General features: G+C 42.0%; 2 protein-coding genes across 3 annotated transcripts; one reads left to right on the top strand and one right to left on the bottom strand.

Annotated features, from left to right (window-relative positions):
• Positions 1-998: 998 nt before the first annotated feature.
• On the top strand, positions 999-20,734 carry zic2a (zic family member 2 (odd-paired homolog, Drosophila), a). Of its 2 annotated transcripts, none has more exons than XM_077727679.1 (7): positions 999-1,015; positions 3,177-3,281; positions 9,874-10,023; positions 14,190-14,404; positions 16,063-17,643; positions 18,748-18,911; positions 19,618-20,734. In XM_077727679.1, exons 5-7 carry the CDS (start codon positions 16,614-16,616, stop codon positions 19,816-19,818), a joined length of 1,395 nt encoding a protein of 464 aa, XP_077583805.1. In that variant the 5' UTR covers positions 999-1,015; positions 3,177-3,281; positions 9,874-10,023; positions 14,190-14,404; positions 16,063-16,613; the 3' UTR covers positions 19,819-20,734. The 2 variants fall into 2 exon arrangements, with proteins under 2 accessions (XP_077583805.1, XP_077583806.1); XM_077727680.1 differs by having other exon boundaries at positions 15,976-17,643.
• Positions 8,436-12,182, bottom strand: zic5 (Zic family zinc finger 5). Its single transcript, XM_077727678.1, has 2 exons — positions 10,808-12,182; positions 8,436-10,310 (listed from the first exon to the last, which is right to left on the bottom strand). The coding sequence occupies exons 1-2, from the start codon at positions 11,907-11,909 to the stop codon at positions 9,868-9,870; spliced, it is 1,545 nt and encodes a 514-aa protein (XP_077583804.1). The 5' UTR covers positions 11,910-12,182; the 3' UTR covers positions 8,436-9,867.
• Positions 20,735-20,881: the final 147 nt, after the last annotated feature.

The raw sequence follows: 20,881 nt of genomic DNA, 5'->3' as shown, positions 1-20,881 counted from the left end.
AGAGAAGCATGTTGAGTACATTTCGCACACGTTATTTTCTTTCCCCATTTGTTCGTCTCAGAACTTTTAGTGTGCGAAAATGACTTAACAGCGTCTTTGTGTCAGCTCAGAATATCCAACGCGGATGAGGAATGTTGTCCACTGGTTTCTGCATTTTTTCTCCACCTCCTGTGGTGTTCGGCACTATGTGATGGGAGGCAAAAGTACAGGAAAACATAATCTGCAGAGCTTTTCCTAAAATTCTCAAGTGTCTTCAAGTCAAAGGTTTTATGCTTAATATCTTATTGAATTTTACTCACAGTGAACCATGATATGGAAACACCTTGTTTGTAAAATGTACTGATTTTGATGTTTTGCCCAATATTTTCTTTTATCATTATTTTTTGTTGGACTCATTAGTTCTTGGGGATTGAGCTGTTATAAATTGAGCATTGTGAAAAAGCACCCAAAAAGGAGAAGATATATTTTTGTCTGAATGGTATATCATGCATTTGTTTTAGATACTGTAATGTTGTTTCCTAAATCCCATATGAACTTGACATTTCTCCACTTTGAACAATTCAGGACCTATTTTGTGCAATTTCCCACTTTTTACTTGTGCATGTTGGAATTTCAAGGAATTTTCAGGAAATGCGGCCCTTCTTACACACAGGTAAAGTATCTTCAATCTTTCTATTTTCATGTTTATATAGAATCAAGCTTTAAATCACCACACTCTGCATAACTTTTTAAAATGTCATGTTATTCTGTATAAAAGTGTCCAATTTATAAAAAAAAAAGGATTTATACCAAAGGGTTTCATAGAATATTGAGCTCAATCAAATATTATCAGTAAACATTATGCTGATTATTTTCGAGTTAGCCATTTAAAAATAATGTGGTTGCCAGATCTGCCTACAAATATGTGATATGTATTTTTTGATGCTCTACTCTCAACAGGTGTCCCTATATATATATATATATATATATATATATACCACATGCTTTGAAGAACAACCAATCCTATGCCAGAATGGTAAGAAATAATGAGTATTATACATATTTCTGAACGTTACATCTGCCCTTTGAACTGTTTTTGTCTGTTTACTCTGCAAAAATAACAAAACAAGAATTCATTGACATTCTGGTAGATGAGACGGATCACTGCGTGCATCTTCGTACTGTGTAATGCTACGTGACGTGTCTATTATGCACGGAATAGATATGGCCTCCCTATTTCGCGCGGCTTCTTTATTTAAACGCCCGTCTTTGCCGTTTCCCCGAGAGAGTCCATTACAATTAACGCGATTAGAAGCTCGCCCAAATTGCGGCAGGAATCAATTAGGCTGGGAGCGGCGTTGAGTCACGTGATGGCTTTTCTAAATGAGGAGGGGCCGCGTGTATGCTAAACACCGTCGGAGGAGAATTAAAACGTGGTGTTTTACATATTTGCCCATTAATCTTAATGGGGCCCGAGTGTGCGCTTTTATCAGAATCTCCCCTGCTCGCCCTGAGGATGCTCTCAAATAATGACTTGATGTTTTAATAGACTTCTAATGACAATATATGAGCAGCTAATTGCAGTTGAACGTCGTTTTAGATGAGAAGAAATATGATTGGTGTCATTTAACCAGGCAGATGTCAGTGGAGTGGACAGCTAATCCTAAATTAAGTGACTAAAACTTCAATATAAGTTGTTGTTTTATTATTTATTTTTCATTGAATAATCATTGTAGTTTATACTTCCATGTAAATATATTTATAACAGTTTTTCATTTGTTTAATTCATAATTTAAGACTTTTACGGTCACTTCAGTGGATAGCGTATATCAAGTGACTGAAACTTCAATATAAGTTATTGTTTTTTTTTCTTAATGAATAATCATTGTAGTTTATGCTTCCATTGAAATATATTCATAAAATAGTTTTTCATTTGGTTAATTCATAATTTAAGACTTTTAGGGTCACTTCAGTGGATAGCGTGTCAAAATGTAGCACTTATTTTGAAATACTTGAGTCATTAATCATTTCATCCTCTTTCTAGTTACACATTTATTTGTAATTTATTCAATCTGAGTCAGAATACTTTTTCCTGTTATGAATCAATTTAGTTTTTTTAAAAGCCATTAACATGAAGAAACTGTAAACAAATGATGACATAAGATTTTGGTTTCGCAAACCCCATGGAATGCTCTCAGGGGCCCACAGCTGGCCCTCCGGCCATACCTTGCCCACCCCCGGTTTAACGTACAAGGGGAGGACGGAATGGACGGCGGCGTGTCGGTCACGCTCGGGACTCTAACACGACACCCTGTTAATCCAATTAAAAAAGACGATAACCCCGCGCTCGGGTATTCTTCTCCTCTTTCTTCGCCGGAGTCGCTGACAAGCACTCTTTTGCTCCGGCGTGAAAGGAAGGAGTCAAGAGCTCTCTCTCTTAATCCCAGCCACGAACCACCAGTGAAAGGAAAGCCCTCATTGGTCCTCCAGCTTTGTATGGATCATGCCCTCAGTACCCCTCCTCGTTTTTTTTTCTTTCTTAAGGGGTGCTCATCTCAGTGCAAGGCAGCCTGTTAATTTGGTTCTTCAACTAAAAAGGAGGTGGGGGAGTTTATTCAACGGTGCTGACAGACAGTTATTAGTTTGTTTGAATGAGGAACACTAAATAATCACTTGGGATTCAGTGTTAAGTGGCTCAAACATTGTTGCTTTTTTATAGATAAGTCATACAGTTTTTTTGGACAAAAGTACTTGGACAATTGCTTTGATTCCAGCCATTTTGCCAAGTTGTTAAACAGCTACAACGGGGGTGTTCAAACTGTGCCCCTTTCCTGGTTTTTATTGGCCTACAAATGGAAATATCATTGAATAAGGCCCGCACAATAAACCTGAGTTTAGGCTACATACAATTTGTCACATATATGCATATTGATAAATATTTTGGTCTATTTTTTAGCTTTTAACTCACTTTAAATGACAATTTTAGACATCAAATCAAGTTTAACTCGAAAAACTAGTCTGCCATTGACAGAAATAAACACCCAATCTGTTTTATTTTTTTATCGCTGCCAGTTGTCAAATGAGTTTATCCTTTAAATACATTTTAAAAACTGCTCTTTTTTAACCTCATTCCAATCATTTATTTAACAAATGAATGTGGATAGATTTCAATTTGCATTTCTTTCTTTTTTTTACAGCAGCTCTTGGAGGATAATGTGTCAACACCTCTGTTGTAAACAGTTTGGAGCAACAGCCTATTCATTCCCAAAGTCCTCAACGTTCTAAGTGTTGCAAAGTGACAGGTACGTAATGGACATTAATCCTCTGGAAATGAGAAAGCGGAGGAAGGGTTGGGGTTAAGAGCGTCTCCAGTAAAAAGGGGGGCTTTGGGGTTAATGAAGTGCCACTTGCCCTGGTGGGTCACGGTTCACACTGTGCACCATGACAAGTTTCACTTTCTATTTGTTTTGATCACTTTCTCAGCGGGCACATGATGGATTTTCATTAGGCTATAACATAATGCAAAGGGTGTCCAAACTTTTTTTTATTCTGAGGGCCGCTTGGGAAAAAAACCCTAATAATAATAGTAATAATATGTATATATTATAAGTCTATAACTGTCAATGGCAGTGTGGGTGTTGAGGGCAACAAAATAATCCCTACAGTGTTAGACCATTTATCTTTTGGGCAAAAATGCACATGCATTTACTAATTATATACAATGTAAAATAAAAATATGTTATATTAATACAAGTGAAAGACAGTTTTTTAATACAAGTTTGCATTGTGTACTTTAGCACTACATATAATTTCCCATTGACTCTGTAGTTGCAAAAGCTATAATTACTGTTATACCAGCAATCCGTAGCTAAGAAAAGTCCATATTTATTTCCCTCTCCACAAACGTGAGCTCTGATTTTGGTAGCGATCCAAATTGGAGAATCGTCCGGCCTTGAGTGCCATTCTACTTGTCACTAAGACGGATTTCTAATGATGTTGTCAGCCGGGGATGCTGTCATTTACGAGTTAATATGTCAGCAGAAGGCCAAAAGGTGCTCATTCTCAGTTCCAGCCGTCCTAATGACACAATTAGTCTTTTTATCGAGTCCAACCCTTGCAAAGACTCCTCTGGGACACATTGATGATGTTCTAGAACTGCCTTCCAGGTTAGAAGGATCTATTTTTTTAGGGAGTGGAGTCCAGAACAGGGGTGTCAAATATGCAGCCCGCGGGCCGGGAGTTGGCTTTGATCTGAGTTTGTCTCCCCTGGTTTAGATGGTGCATTTTTGGACACCGTAGGTCATCTTGGCATTCAATCGTTTTTGTCCTAAGCCTCTTTTAAGGCCTTATTCTGTTTCTTTGAAGCCGCGCTTTAAATGGAGACTCCCGTATCTCCATCTCATTGCCTTGGCGGCCATTTGGGCTTATCCCGGACAGACTGCAAACATCAAGACGCACTATTTTCTTCTGCCCGAGTAGGCTCGTATCAGTCGTTTTGGGTGTGTGAAGTTTTTGCGGATCCACCAAAGTACAAGGAAGGTCCTTGCCGTCGCGTGCCGGAGAGGTCACGCCGTGCTGGAAGGTGTTTTGCCGCTTTATCGCCGAGGATTAGGGAACCTACGGGGGGAGCGGCCGGATGGAGTTGCTCCACGGTGAAGGTCCGGTGAAATGCTAATACTCAGAGAGACTTTATCAGAGCTTCTCTCCTCTGTGATCATGGACATCAGCTTCTTCCAGGCCTCCCGTCAGGTCGAAATGCTGACCTTTTCACGCAGGCAAACGACTTGCTTTCAAGCAGTCTTCTCTGAAGATAGCTTCGCTCGTGTGATGCCAATCTGGAGCTGCCCTATAATGGAAGGGAGGGTGTGGTAACATAAAAATAGCAGAGTAATCAGGAATGAGAGGCACCCTAGAATATTTAATTCAAAATTCAAAGATGAAAAAAATTGTCATATAATGAACTGAGCTCTTCTTCTTTGGTCTGCAAGGCTTGTTTCACTTGTGTAGATATAATTATTTTGTATAGTAACGTCTATGTATTTTTTGCAATACAACTCGGGCTTAGTTTTCTTTTCAGTCAACTGTTTCACTCCTAGCCCTCCCAGTCAAAGTGGATTGGTCGCCCATCATGAGTTCCTACTTAATGCAAAAATGACTACCCGACCTTTGACGTAACTCAGCCCGATCTTTACTTTTTTAATACATCCCATTTTAACGGGTTACATGCGAAGCGCCCTATTTTGAAAGGACCGCCGCAGGATATCGTTCACACTCCAGCGATGAAGCGACTCCTTGTACCGTCCACTCTCATCTCTAGGCACAAATCAAGAGTGTCCGTCCCGTAAGAAGTCCATCTGGTACCCTTTCCTCCACAACCCCCCCTCTACCTCCATCTTATTCCTCCACCTGTCCGTGAAGTGTTTCTTTCCAAGTATGGTGAAGCCTACATCCTGCATTTAGAGGCTTTTAGGCGAAACGGTCGGTCATTCGGCCAGAGGCCGCTGGGCTTAGCTCACTCATGCCTAGCTGCGCTCGGGCTGCAGAAAGAGCGGCTAGCAGCTCGTCCGTGGACGACCTTGCTCCCCCTTCACCTACTGGCTTGGAGTGGCTCCCAGTCCTCGGGATGGGGCCTGTTGGACCGGCACCAAGTCCTCTACCCTCGCAGATGTTACGCTAGCCCACCACAAGATATGATATATTGTCTTCTCGTGGAGAATAGCGCACGCCTGCCAAAGTAGAATTCAGGTTTTTGTGTGTGTATGTGCATGTTTTTAACTAATTTATGGCACATTTAACGTTCAAGGCTTTTTGGTGGAATGCAAAACCGGCCTGCCGCCAACTAATTATCGACTCGACATAAACTTCATTAACTCATTATTTCGACAATGGCGTCGCTAGTCATAATTGGAGATTATTTCTTTGGCCACTAGAGAACAGTGTCTACCTTTGGGAGTTAAATTTATAGTACAGAAAGAGTTTTTTAAAGCCTAAAAATATTAACTAGACATCACCAAATCACTGTCCATACAATGCGGTTGTTTAGTTATTGCGGAAGGGTTTGGAACCGATTAACTGCGATAAGTGAGGTTTTACTGTATTTCTTTGAAGCTGATTTTTTTTTGAAAGACTGCTCAATGTAAGTATATTAGCCATGCAGCCCGATGCAGAGTGGTTAACACATCTGAGATCTAGTGTTCGATCCCCAGTGGGTTCCCGTGACTTTGGGTGTTCTCCCTGGGGCTGTGTGGGTTTTATCCAAGAGCTCTGGTTTCCTCCCACATCCCAAAAACATGCATGCTAAGCTCATTGAAGACTCCAAATTGTCCTTTTTTATTTAAAAAAATTAAATATGTACCTGGGTTTTTTTGTAATCCAACCTGTTGCCGACCAACTCAAGAATTGATTTCAACAAAACGTCCCACTATATTTTGGGTTGGATTGTGGCTTATAAAAATTGCTTATTGTGAACATAATTTCCTCTTCGTGAACCAAACATGATTTGAGTAAAATTTCTTGTCTTTCTTCCTGAGACCCCCCCCCCCTCCCAAAAAAAAAAAATCCTGATGTGTTCACTGAGTAATTGATTTAATGAAGTTGCAATGAAAAGCCTAGAAGGAAAAGGGTCCAGGTCAGTCCAGTGACCCGCCCGAGAGTGAGTGCACACTGTCACGTGTTTCAACTCCCTGGCCCTGCAAGGTGAACTCGCAGCTGCTCGGAGCTGGCCCAAACGTGCAAGAAAAGACTAGTTTCAATAATCCAAAATGACTGTACTGTGGTTGAAATTGGATTTCAAATTTTTTTTGGCACTGAATTTTTAAAAAAGTAATGTTAAACAGGTGTAAAAAAGTTGAAATTGGCTTATCTGCAAAATGTTTTCTTCCTATATTAAATGACTTTTTATCCAACTACCAAACCATGCAGAACACCCCATCTTTATATTTTCCCCTGCCCCCCCTAAAAAACTACACAATACCTTGTTTTTCTGCCAAATTGTGGGCAACTGCATAAATACATAAATATGCACATAATGTACAACATATTTTTAATTACAGGTATGATTTTCATACACAATATTTTTTTAAAAATGATTCCCAAAGCCCTCCTCCTTTTCCCCTAACCCAAAAAAACAAGCACCTTGGCATGCACAAAAAAATATTATCCTACCATAATTTTAAAAACTCATCTGCCCAATGACCACAAATATTAAGAACCCCCCACCATCAAAACTTCCCCAAAAAAATTCCCCATTTTAAACATCCCATTTTTTTTTCCATGAGCTAATTTTATTTCTGCATGCCCCCTTCTTACCCCACAAAAGAAGACCCCCCCCACCCCTCTTAGAAGATCCCTGCAGAGTGCGCAGGTGCTAACACCCTCACTTTTTTTTAAAGGTGGGATGAAATTGAAAGCCAAATCATCCTAGAATGCATTTTAGGGGGTTTGTTTGTGCACATGTCCAACCTCTTGTCATGGAAGGCATTTTTTTCTTCCTTTTTTCTTTTTTTGGGGGGGTGTGGTGTCTTTGTCCTTGCGTCCAAATAGTGGCGTCTGCATGTCTGACTCCGCCGGTTACTGATTTGCAGGCGGCGTGTTAAGGTGGCCCGTGTAAGTACATTTCCACGGGCGTCCCACTAAAGGAGAACAAATCGCTGACAAAGGAGCGCCTTCTCCCATTCAGGGGCGTCGTTGGGACAACCCCAAAAGTATTCCCGGGATAATAAGTTCCACTTCAAAGCCTTTCCCACTCGAGGGTGACTGCCGCCCGCCTCGCTTCTTTATTTTCTTACACCCCCTCCTCTTTTTTTTTAAATACATTTGATGAACTCTTCTTTCCTTGAGCGCTATGTAAGAAAAACTGTTTGTTTATTTGGGTTTCTTCCTTCGAGAAATATGAGCACCTTGCAGGCAGGCAGGCACCTTTTTGGGAGATTTTAGGGGGGTGTCAGGGTTAGTTAGAATATATTGTTTGACATTGTCATATGTTTTTGGATAGGTAAAATGCAGATTTGGGTTTTTTTTTTTGGTCATGTGTTAAACAGGAAAAATATTGGGGGAAAATTGGAGGATTGTTATTTTTGGCATAAATTGAGGTTTTGGTTGTCTCGCATGTGCTGGTTGTAGTTTAATGTTATAATGCAACAGAAATGCATCCTAAAATATTTTTAACTAGTTTTCTTTTGGTTAGGATTTTGATAATTGATTTTGATAATGTATTAAGCATAGACTGGGTTGTGATTTTAGTCATTCAGTGCTCAATATAATCCATATATCAAAAAGCACTATACACTATTTTATCAAGTTAATTTTGCTCTATCAAAATGCATTTTTTACTCTAAAATATGAGTGTTTTTTAAGCCAAGGATCACATTAATATAGCAGAGGACCACTGCAAAATTTGCATTTTTTGCAAAGTACAGTACATTTATTAACTTTAAAACTGCATGTTATTGTCTGTGTTGATATTGTACATTTAGCTGCATTAGTTTGTATTTGTAATTGCATTGACATAATGGAAACCAATTTCAATCTCTATCAACATTCAATGGTTAGATTTATAGTCATTTGAACATTTTTCTGCAGGTATTCTTTAGCCATCTGCTTTTTCTTTGTTGCAACTTCATTATTTGCAAAAAAAATGGCATGCATATTAATATTAAATTGCATTAGCACTTTTCTGTGGGCCCCACGCATGCGCAGGCCGCTCCATAGAGGGCCACATTGGGCCTTTTTTTTAGTTTTACGTCGACTAAAACAACCTTAATATTGTCTACCAAATTGGGGTAACCGTATCTAGATGACAATGAAACATAAAATCACGTTTTTTGAATGAAAATATCACTTAAAATGTCAAATACAGATATTAAATCTAATAATTTGAAGGAAAGTGAAGCATATTTTCCATAATAATGTGACAAATAGTATTTATTACCTTCCATACTGGTATTGATTCCTTTTTTTGACTATTTAAAATAATGTTCATTAAATTTGGAACATCAAGGCTCTGCATCCTTTCCCATTTATCTTTTTTTTTTAAATATCAATGTACAAATGGCACCATGCACCTCAACGAGAGACATCACTATTTTTCTTTAAATAAAAAAAAAGGCATGCGAGAGATTTCTTTAAAAAACAACAAAGAAAAGAAAAAAGAAAACAGTGGAAATGTTGACATTACACAACCTATTCAAGTCAATATTTTACAGGACAAAAAAAAACACATTTCAATAGAAAAACTCCAAATTAAAATGTCAAATATATAACAAAATGTACAAAAATATCAGCAGTTTACTACCACAAAAACGGGTATTATTCATATTTCTTTGGTACTTCTGTAATTTCAATACAACATTGAACGCAGCAAATAAATTACAATATACCAAAAACAAAAAAAAACTATTTTTTTGTCGCTCATTTTAAAAACTAGTACAACATTCACAAACATGAGTACACTCACATATGTACACATCCCAACTAAACATGTGAGCACATTTTAGGGTCTCCGGGGACTTTGTTGCATAAAATATAGACTTAAATACCTCTTAAATATGAACAAAAAAATCCATCAGAACCGCAGTGAAACTCTTAAAAAGTTTCAAATTAAAACATGTACCTCTTTATTTCAACTATAACTCCTTAAAGTCAAATCTAGTCCCAATCTCCCAAAAAATGCTCCAATTTTCTCCAATTTATCCTGATTCCAGTTATTTAATGATCTATTTATTCCTCTTTTAAGACCGTTAGTGAACGAGAATGATGGAATTTGAATATTGTTCTCATAGATGTCAACTTTTGAAGTAAAAAGTGGAAAAATTGAGCATTCCATTTGGATTTACTGTTTTTTTTTTTTTAATGGAAACTAATTTTGTTTTTTGTTTTTGTCTATTTCTATCATAGCATGGTCCTGGAGTGCGAATCCCTGAACATTTGCTCATCTTCGGACTCTGATGTGGGCGCTTCACTTGAGGGCGAATGCAGGTCGTGACGCGTATGCGGCCGGTGCGCCCCCCCTCCACCGCTACCCTGACAAACGTACCACTCATTGAGGTTAGTAACCTGCGGGGAGAGGCTCGCCGAGCGGTTCCGTTGCGGGGATTCCAGGGGGTCACCCGGGGGATTGGTGGAGGTGACGTAGGTGGGCGGCGGGGGGCTCTTGCAGTGCACCTTCATGTGTTTGCGCAACGAGCTGGGGTGCGTGTAGGACTTGTCGCAGCCCCGCACCTTGCAGTAGTAGGGCTTGTCGGACGTATGCACGTGAGAGTGCTTCTTCCGGTCGCTGCTGTTGGCGAACTTCCGGTCGCAGCCTTCAAACTCGCACTTGAAGGGTTTCTCGCCTTAATGACAGGAGACATGCAGTCACAGGACTTTTGCAAACATCTTGAACGCATGAACGCGCCCGCATATATAGCCTCTACCCACCCACTGACATGTTTTACAGTGCGAACACGTGTAACGTGCCTTAAGGCCCCCCCAGGTTCCATGTGGGAGTAGTAGTAGTGGTAGGAGGAGGTGGGCTACTGTGAGTTTTATGTACCTTTGACTAGACTGGATCATATTGAATTTATTAACGCTTGAAAGCTCTTTTTTGTAATGCAAAAAGATTTGTTTACTTTTTTGATAACATAACCCCAAATAATTGGGACTTGAGACTTAAAAGTGCAATTTTCTCATGCAATGACTATTATCACTTTTCAGTGAACCAAATTTGTGAGCATTAGTCTTTGTTAAAAAAAACGACAAAAATCATGCACTATTGGTATTTATAGTTTATTCCCTTTCATTAAATATACTAATTTCCCCATGCGGTTATCAAAAAGTACTTTTAACTGACCTGTGTGGGTCCTCTTGTGGATCTTCAAGTTCTCCGAGCGAGCAAAGACTTTTCCGCAACCGGGGAAAGGGCAGGGGAAGGGCTTCTCTCCGGTGTGCACTCGGATGTGGTTGATCAGTTTATACTTGGCCTTGAAGGCTTTCCCCTCCCGGGGGCATTCCTCCCAGAAGCAGACATGGGAACTCTGCTCGGGCCCACCGACGTGCTCCACCGTGACGTGGTTGACCAGCTCGTGCATGGTGCTGTAGGTCTTGGAGCAAGGTTTCTTGGGACTCTGTGGCTCTGGTTCGATCCACTTGCAGATCAGCTCTTGCTTGATGGGCTGCCGCATGTAGCGCAAGAAGGCCCCCGCGTTGGCGTTGGCCTGGTTGTAGCCGGGGGGCAGCGCCGAGGCTCCGTAGGGGTCCGGACGGGCCCCAAAGTGCTCCGAGCGGCCATAGAGATCCCCCGGTAGACCCAGGCGCATGTGGCCGTTGAGGGAGTGCGCGCCCGGGGACGTTTGCTCGTGGAGCCCCGAGAAGAGAGAGTGGGCGCCGTTCTCGGCGTGGCCGTACGCACCTGTTGGGGAGAGGAACACGCCGCCGCCGTGGTGATGGTGGTGATGAGGATGGGGATGGTGATGGGGGTGATGAGGGTGGTGGGGGGATGCGGCCGACTGGTCTCCGAGCGCGTGCATGGCGGAGGCTGAGAGTTCTCTCCTGAGAATGAAGTCTCTGCCGCTCGTGTAGCTCGGGTGGGAGTGGTGCCCCACGGGGAAGCCCACGGAACTCTGAGTCGGAGCGAAGGAAGCCGCGGTCGCCGCCGCCGCCGCTGCTGCCGCCGTCGCAGCCGCAGCCGCCGCGGTCTGCGCTTCGTGGTGACTCTGGATGTGCTGCGAGGATGGGCTGAGTTTGCTCTGCGCCATGTGCTCGGGTCCGAAAGGAGTGAGCGCTACGCCGGGGTCGTTGGCCAGCTCCCCGGGGTGGAGGTGGGCATGGTGGGAGAGCGGGTGATGCCCCCCTAGCCCCGGGAAGCCTGTCATGTTCTGGGGAGGAAGGACTTGAGTCGCTGCCAAATCCGCTAATCTTAACGCGGGGTTCCTCTTGCTCAAAGGGGCTTCCATGACTACTCCATGCGCGCGCGCGCCCTCACGCACCCACCGCGCATGGAAATATGGAGAGTGCACGGGGCTCTAGAAGTTCTTTTGTCCGGCGTCTAACTCCGCTTTTTCCCCCCTTTGCTCTGTCCTCGAGCGATGGGCAGAACGCACAACAGTTGGAGCACGCAGTGGGGGGACTCGCTTTACAAATGCCATCGCGGGTATTGGACGGATTGGGCTGAGTGGCAGCTCGGCCGATGAGCCCATTGGCTGAACTTCAGCCGAGGGGCACGGCAGGGGTGCGCCCCCGTCGAGGCCCCTCTCTTCCTTCTCTTCCTCTTCCTCCTCCTCCTCTTCCTCCGCGACGCGCTCCAAAAAGTTGCGACTCGCCAACTTGCCGGTCGATGGCCTCGGCCGCAGGAAGGCATCGCTTCCTCCCCTCCGAGAACCCTCTCAGCCGTCAAATCGTCTCCCCTGTTCTGTTATGGAATAAACTCGCGTTTTCACTTTTTTTTTCTTCGATCATCGCGATGAAAACGTACCTCCCTTGTCCGTCTTTGAGTTTGTAACCATCGGGGGGTTACTCGCATGATTTGGTTTGCACGATTTTACGGACACAACCTTCCAATTTTTCTCCCTTCAGCCCCGGCTTAGGAGCGTCTATCTCGGGGTTCGCCAAAAAAAAAGCACCTCGTCGCCGAAAATATTCACTAATGTACACTTTACACCCAACTTTAACCGACAAACTCATCATTGCGAATTTTCTACAATTCCCAGCCATTACTATCATTACATTTTACTTTTTTAAAGCACAGTAGTTTAACTGCTCGTACATTTCTCGTCTCCTTTTATCATTTAATTTGGTTCAGTCCCATAAAAAAGACACTTGAGTGTATTTCGCAATCGATCATTTAACTGCGTGTCAACTGTTAATTATCATCCCCTTTAGACGCTTATATACGCCTGCCCACACACGCACGTAAATTGCACATGCCACTCTGCTTTCTTTTGCTTGTAACTGAGCTGAGCTTCACTGACTGATCGTTCACACACACACACACACACACACACACACACACACACACACACACACACACTCACAGTGACGTGTCCACATTTGACAGACCTACAGGGACCTGTCACTTGAATGTTTCATCGTTGTTAAGTGAATAGTAACAATTCTCCAATCTTAACATGAGAGCTATTTTCACTTGGAAATTAAAAAAAAAATGTTGTCACTTGATCTACTAAGTCCTCACTTATAGTAAGGAAAAACAATACTTTTTAATTATTTTCATTGCAGTATCTGTTTTCAACTTCTATTTGACACAAAATATTTTTTCTTAAACTATCCTTTTATGTTCACTCTTATAGAGGACACTGATTTTTTTTGAGGATTTAGTTTTGCATCATATGCAGTCAACATTTTAAACTAAATAAATATGTGCTTCCCTTAGTGCATATGATTTTGAATAGATATGGCCTATATTTTTTATGCAGCAAATGTTAAATGCAAGTCAGTCTTTTAGCTATGCAATTGAAGTTTTAAAAGTATTAGTATCACATCCAGTATTTGTTTGTTTTACAGCTCAGATTTTGGCTGCAAAAAAAATTAACAACACTTCCCATTAAATCCAAGGTATTCTTTTCATATAGCAGTAATTTGCCTATATAAAAGCAATTAAAATAAATACGGGGTTTCCAGAACTATTTATATCACTGAATAGTATACATACAAATACCCCCCAAACACACACACACACACACACACACACACACACACACACACACACATGAAATATCAATTCTGCAAAGTTTTTAACAATTCACTTATGATTGATCAATATAAAACTCCTCATGTGCATCAGAATAATTAATATTATCATTTGAAAAATTCTGCATTTCAAAAGGCGCACTTGCATGGGGGCTTGCGTGTCAACCCCACCACACACACACACACACACACACACACACACACACACACACACACACAAACAGCAACTTTATGACAAACAGGCTCATTTTACAGCAACCAGTTGAGAGGGCAGCACATGTGGTCTTAAGGGGGTCAAAGTTCAAACATCCATGAAACCGCAAGGTCACAGAGCACATCAGTCACCTCGCCGGCGTGTCAACATATTGATATTGTGGCAAGTATTAGAAGACCCCGGGGAGTGAATGGGGAGGGCTCCTTCATAATGACATTTATCATTTTCAAACCTGTTGGAATGTGACATTCACAACCACCACATGAAATTGTGTCTGCCGCTTTAAGTAAGAATTGTCTTCCTTTTTTATTTACAGCCCCCTCTATCCCACCCAAGCAGCCCGCGCAAAGGAAAGAATGAAGTTCTTCAATATGGGCTCGACAGTCCCGACTTTGAACTTGGATCAGCTCCTGTTTCCCACCGAGCCGCCACAAATGGACTGAAGAAAAAGGAGCCCCCAAAACGCTATGCAGCAAATTCTCCAGGTTTAATTTCCATTCATCAACTGGAGCGGCCTAAGCGAGGAAAACTGTGAGTTAACTTCCTTCCTAAACTTTTAAAGTCATACGAAAAAAAATGGCTGGATTGCATCCCGCAGTTGGAACGCAACCCGGCCATTTTTTTTTCGTAGTTATATGAAAATGTGTGTATTTTGCTTGAAACTAGTAACATTTAGTGGACTTTTACATGCTCGTGTGGTTTTGGGAGTAATTTTGCGTCATGAAATAATTTAAAGGTAGCAAAACAAATCTGAACTGATGATAATTTGATTGTTGGATAATTTTGGGGAGGTTTTAGAAATTGATTTGCGGTATGTTATAAGGCAGATAGGCTATATCGCCCACCATCTTTACTTTGATCAATGAGTTTTCCACACCCCAAATAGGGTGTTTGACCTCACTGGTGGTTTGTTTTTAAGGGTGGTGAGGAGCATCCACCATGTCGCCACCTTTATAGAGTGTGTGTGTGTGTGTGTGTGTGTGTGTGTGTGTGTGTGTGTGTGTGTGTGTGTGTGTGTGTGTGTGTGTGTGTGTGTGGGTGTGTGTGTGTGTGTGTGTGTGGGTGTATTTGTGGGGGTGGGGGCTTTAATGTGAGAACCACATAGTGGGTTTGTGGGTATAAAAGAGTAAACAAACAAGCTGTGGCAGGACATGTGGTGGTTGCGGTGGCTTCGTAACCGCTGGACTCCTCACATTTTGTTTTCATTTATGTTCCCAAGGCGACTGGATGCCAAATGAATTAGGGCATCGTTATCAGCACACATGCAAAATCAACAAATCGGCACTGATTGAGCATATGGTGGGAGGAGGGGGGCTTGTTCGGCGCTTTAAAAAAATTGGAAATTAAAATAGTTAGATCAAGCATTTATTTGTTTAGAATTTTTCTATCATTGGATTGGATAACTTTATTCATCCCGTATTCGGGAAATTTCATTATGACAGGGCCTTAATGATTGTCTTATTTGAACATAACATAGGAAATTTGTATTGTTTTTTTTCTGCACAGTACAGTGTGGTCTATATTGCAATTGAGAAAAAAAATTGTTATGCAATCCGTAGTGCCAGTTTTATTCAAATTTTAAATGCATAAAGAGTAGAAGCGGCACCCCAACTCTTATTTTGATATTTTATTATGTTTGGTTTATTTAATACATTTTCAAAATGGTTTAATTTAGCATTTTTTTAAAGTATCTCACTCGTAAAAAGTTACGGGTAAAAATAATTTCCCAATAGTGCCATGAATTAGATATGTTTTATATGACGTAGTCTGCAATGACTTGTTACATACAATTTCATCGTCATTGTGCTCGTGTAAAAAATATGTAACAGCCACTAGGAGCATGCATGCATACTTTTTTTGCAGTAAGGAAAAATTCAATCTGATGGAATGCATCATAAATAGGCATTCATATTTTGAGTTCCCTGTCAAAAATATGTAGTGATGCCATAATAAAAGGGGCTCATGTTCTATAACTCATTCAAGAACACGATTTATATATTTTTTGATTCATTTCTGCTATTTTCTTGCTTTCTAAAATTGGCGAGCATGTATTTTTGTTTTGTCTTGACGTGGCATGGCTTGTATTTGTTACTCTTTTGCAGCATGCATGCCAAAACCAGTGGCAAACTCCTTAAAATTGAGATGCCGATGCAAAGGTCTAAAACCCACACATCGTCTCTCCTTTTTAGCATTTAATGCCTCCCTTGCAAAGCTTCTCCACAAAAAAAGTAGGCGGTAATCATTTCGTGCAACAACGTAGAGTTACCTGCCATTGGAGGGCCACCTGGGATTGATGAGACTCAACGGCCAATGATGAAGCGAGAAGCCCGTCAAGTGGCCCCAGTTAAAGGGGGCGTTAGAGGAGGAAGGGCCAGTCCACGGAGAAGCTTTTGGGACCCTCGCGCAAGCGAGTGAGTGAGGGAGAGAGAAGCGACCCCGAAAGCGAAACAGTCGCATCTAGCGAGCGAGAATCATTGAGGATCAGAGTGAACAAAAAAATATCAACAACAACAACAAAAGCAAATGACACCACTTTGAGGACATTTGGACGCGCGAGAGGAGCTTGAGACATTTGGATTTCGCTTTCCAATTAAACTTGCACCCAAAAAAGCGAGTGTCGAGTCGAGTTGAGCTATGCGCTTTCTCACGCCCAGTGCGTGACAGCGTCACTCATCTCACTTGCCGGCCACTACTTTCTGCAGAGAGCGACGTTTTTAGCCCAGCGAGGCCCCGGGGCGTCATGCTGCTGGACGCGGGCCACCAGTTCCCGGCTCTGGGTTCCTTTGCCCGCCACCACCCGACCAGCGGCGACATGCAGGAGCGAGATCTGAGCCTGGCCCAGAACACTTTTGTGGACTCGGCGGCCCACATGGGCGCCTTCAAGCTTAACCACGAACTATCGCCACCCGGGCAGAGTTCCGCCTTCAGCAGCCAGGCTCCGGGCTACCCCGGGTCGGCAGCGGCGGCTGCAGCCGCGGCTCTAGGCGCGCATGTCACCTCCTACGCGGGCTCCCCCTTCAACTCCAGCCGGGACTTTTTGTTTCGCGGCCGCGGCTTCGGTGAGAGCTCCCCGGCCGGAGGCCAGCATGCTCTCTTCGGCCCGGCGGCGGGATCGCTGCACCCAGCCGCGGGCTCCCTGCACCCGGCTCACCCGGCTCACCACCACGCAGAAACGCCGCAGGGCCACCTCCTGTTCCCGGGCATCCACGAGCAGCACGGCTCGCACACGTCAGGCCAGATGAGGCTGGGCCTGGCGGGCGAGGTTTTCGGCCGATCTGAGCAGTACCATCAGGTGTCCAGCCCGCGGAGCGATGCCTACTCGGCGGCTGCAGCGGCTGCACAACTGCATAACCAGTACGGTTCCGTCAACGTCAATATGGCTGCACACCACCACCATCACCACCACCATCACCCGGGCGCTTTCTTCCGCTACATGCGGCAGCAGTGCATCAAGCAGGAGCTGATCTGCAAGTGGATCGAACCCGAGCAACTGAGCAACCCCAAAAAGTGCTGCAACAAGACCTTCAGCACCATGCATGAGCTGGTCACGCATGTGTCCGTGGAGCACGTCGGTGGGCCCGAGCAGACCAACCATATCTGCTTCTGGGAAGAGTGCCCCCGGGAGAGCAAACCCTTCAAGGCCAAGTATAAGTTGGTCAACCACATCAGGGTGCACACGGGCGAAAAACCCTTCCCTTGCCCCTTCCCAGGCTGCGGCAAAGTCTTCGCCCGCTCCGAGAATCTCAAGATCCACAAGCGCACACACACGGGTAAGATTATTTAATTATTTATAGTGTCGTTTTTTTTTTGCTATTTACTGTTTATGTTCGCTTAAATCACTGTTGGAGTACTTTGAAATTTCGATAGTCGGATGCATAATTCTTTATTCCACGTCGTCATCGCTTCAGATATGCATTCATTGCGATTGATTCGAGTAAAATATAGGTTGAATAATAGAAAATATGAATGGATCGCAGTTGTGCAGGCAAATTAAATCTGCTGTTTAAATGATGTGCGCTCTTTGGAGTATTTCTGTAGTGTTTTGCAAAAGATTGCATACTTTAGTTACGTTTTCTCATGTGCATTGAACACGTTTTTTTCTCCTCGATCTAATGCACATTATTATTTAAAACTAACATGACATTATTTCATGTCAATGTTTTTAAACGTGGGCTCAGCTTGTACATTCATTTTTGCATTATAATCAAATAGAGCACATGCTTTAGTTAAAAATGCTTTTATTTATAACCACATTTATATATCACCACCTAAAACCAAATCTCAAAACTTAACATTTTCATAACACTACTTAAACAAAAAACATGTATTATTTTTCTTTTACACTTAACTCCTGCCTTGCATTAATTTAGTGAAGCACTTAAAAATGCACATACAAACAAGCTATTTACACACCTTTAAACTTTTTAATGCAAACATGTTTTTATTTTTTTGTTTTTATCTATTGATTTTTTTTAGGGGAGTGCATGATTGTGTTCTATTGTTGCTATTGATGTTAATGTGCTATCCAGGCCTTTCATGATGTGCACCCATCTTACTAAGAAACGCATGATGGATCCCAAGAAAAAGGCCAGGTGCTAATTAGATTTTTACTGTCTCCCGAGCAAATGGTGCGCCTTCTGTAGGCCTAGTGACGATGGCCCTGGGCCCCCCACCCACCCTCAAACAATCCTTCCTTAAATCAATATGCGCATATAGGCTAAGCAAGCTAACCCCCATTCACATTTGCATATGCAGGAAGGTTGATGTGTTATTTCTGCTGTTGCCCCCCGCCTGTTTTTTATAAAAATAATTTCCAATGCATATAGGTGGGATGCATTTTGTGCCTGTTATTGACTGCATTTTTTTTTCTATAGGAGAGAAACCTTTCCAGTGTGAGTTTGAAGGCTGTGACCGGAGGTTTGCCAACAGCAGTGACCGAAAGAAGCACATGCACGTCCATACTTCGGACAAGCCATACCTGTGCAAAATGTGTGACAAGTCCTACACGCACCCAAGTTCCCTGCGAAAACACATGAAGGTATGCAAAAAAATGATTTTGTAATTTGGTAAACTGTACTATTAGGTTTACAGGGAGAAAATTTAGTTTCTTAATTCTATGAGTCATAATCTAAATGAATGTATCTTATTAATATGACACAAATTCTATTTTAAATGCAAAAAGTGTTTTGTTTAAGGGGGTCAAGATTCAGATTTGAAAGATTTGATGTCAATTATTTAGTTGATTGCACATCAAGCGGTAATTAAAAACACTGGGTATTGTTTTTATGAAGTATCACTAGTAGTAATGGTATTTTCTTTATATAACTTTTTTTGTAATTTAAATGGTAAATGTGGAGTAAATATAGGATTAGATTCTAACCTTCCATGTAATGTGGAAAGTGCACTTAGATATTTTTGCATAAATATTTGACAATTCAAAATACTAAGTTACATAGTGGTCAAACTACATCACCTAGTAAAATACATTGAAAGTATGAAACACGAACGATGTGGTATAAAGTACAAATTTATTTTCTTTTTCATTACAAAAATAAATAAATACGTATCTCCAGCCATCCAAATTGGAAATAAAATTCATAGTTTTCCAAAAACAATCCTAAAGTTATAACAGCGGCCATTGTTCCGTGCTGTGCAGTTTCTAATGAAACCCATCTTATTCAGGCCAACGTGTACCCCCAAATCAAATAAATAACGTCATATCAAATCACAAATATCTCCCGTAGGTGCACGAGTCGGCCCCGTCGGTGTCCGACTCGTCGCCGGCGGCCAGCTCGGGTTACGAGTCGTCAACTCCCCCGGGCCTGGTGTCGCCCGCCCCCGAGACGCAAAGCAACACCACGCTATCGCCAGCGTCCATCGTACACGGCGGTGGCGGTGGCGGCCATGGCGGCCTCACATCCAATTTCAGTGAATGGTATGTGTAGGACAAAAAAAAATGAAGACACACACAAACACACACTCATTTCACAGCACTGGAACCCCTCCCCCCCTCACCAGAAGGAGATAGGGACACACATTCCAATTTCTTTTACTGTACCTTCCACCAGCACGGAAGGGAACGTGTATATGAAAACCCTGTTGTAAATAGCCGCTGACTTTGATCGTGCTAGATTTGTCTTTTTCGGTGTCTAGATGTTTCTTCAACGGTAGCTATAACAATCTTAACTGGACTTTTAGTGCACATAACCCAATAACAATTGTAGGACATCGTCAACCCAAGCAGGCAAATTGATTGTACTATACAACGAACTTATCAACGCCTACGAACGAACTGGAAAGCGTGCCAAAGTTGAAGACTACATTTTAAATCATGCTTGTGAATGTACATTTTTTTAATTTGTTTTTTTTTTGTTTTTAAAAGGGGGAAAAAGTTTTTGCCGGGCTTCACTCGTCCCTTTTTTGTGCTCTGCAAATTGTGACATAAACTTCTATATGTGGAAGGACCGGCAGGGGGGGGGGGTTGGGAGGGGGGTGGATGAAACTTTGTGCTGTTATTTTTACCTGTAACTCTTTCCTGTTGTGTGTGTGTGTGTGTGTGTGTGTGTGTGTGTGTGTGTAAGTGTAAATAGCCGACTGCCATATTTATCCATTTGTAATTAAATTATGGTATTTACTTGCTACAGATGAAACAGTATTTATAAAAAGAATGTTTCTTTTTTTTCTTTTTCTTTTCGACTATAAATATGTACAATTGAAGAGCTTAAAAAACTCACGGGGCAGTTGTTTTTTTGTCGTGCTTTTGGTTTTTTGGAAAAAAAGTTTTAAAGAGGTGTTTTCATCCTGACTGTGATAAAACATTTGAATCCATATAAATATAATAAAATGAAGTGTTGTAAGTGATGACTTTTCTCACATGTGCGTCCTTTTTATGTGTTTTTTGCGCTTCCTTTTTTTCAGGGGACGTCTTAATTCCAGGCCAACAAAAAAAAACGAAACGATAGGTGCTCAATTCTCGTCAATCTTTATGTTATGTTTTTATTTTACTTG

The sequence above is a fragment of the Stigmatopora nigra genome, chromosome 11 (assembly GCF_051989575.1).
Source record: "Stigmatopora nigra isolate UIUO_SnigA chromosome 11, RoL_Snig_1.1, whole genome shotgun sequence".
NCBI lineage: Eukaryota > Metazoa > Chordata > Actinopteri > Syngnathiformes > Syngnathidae > Stigmatopora > Stigmatopora nigra.
This window is presented reverse-complemented; position numbering and strand designations above follow the sequence as displayed.

Coding starts and splice junctions, on each gene's coding strand:
- zic5 (XM_077727678.1), bottom strand. CDS start 11,909: ATGGAAGCCCCTTTGAGCAAGAGGAACCCCGCGTTAAGATTAGCGGAT. Junction 10,311..10,807: donor CCACAAGAGGACCCACACAG/GTCAGTTAAAAG, acceptor CCTGTCATTAAG/GCGAGAAACCCTTCAAGTGC.
- zic2a (XM_077727679.1), top strand. CDS start 16,614: ATGCTGCTGGACGCGGGCCACCAGTTCCCGGCTCTGGGTTCCTTTGCC. Junction 17,644..18,747: donor CCACAAGCGCACACACACGG/GTAAGATTATTT, acceptor TTTTTTCTATAG/GAGAGAAACCTTTCCAGTGT. Junction 18,912..19,617: donor CCCTGCGAAAACACATGAAG/GTATGCAAAAAA, acceptor TATCTCCCGTAG/GTGCACGAGTCGGCCCCGTC.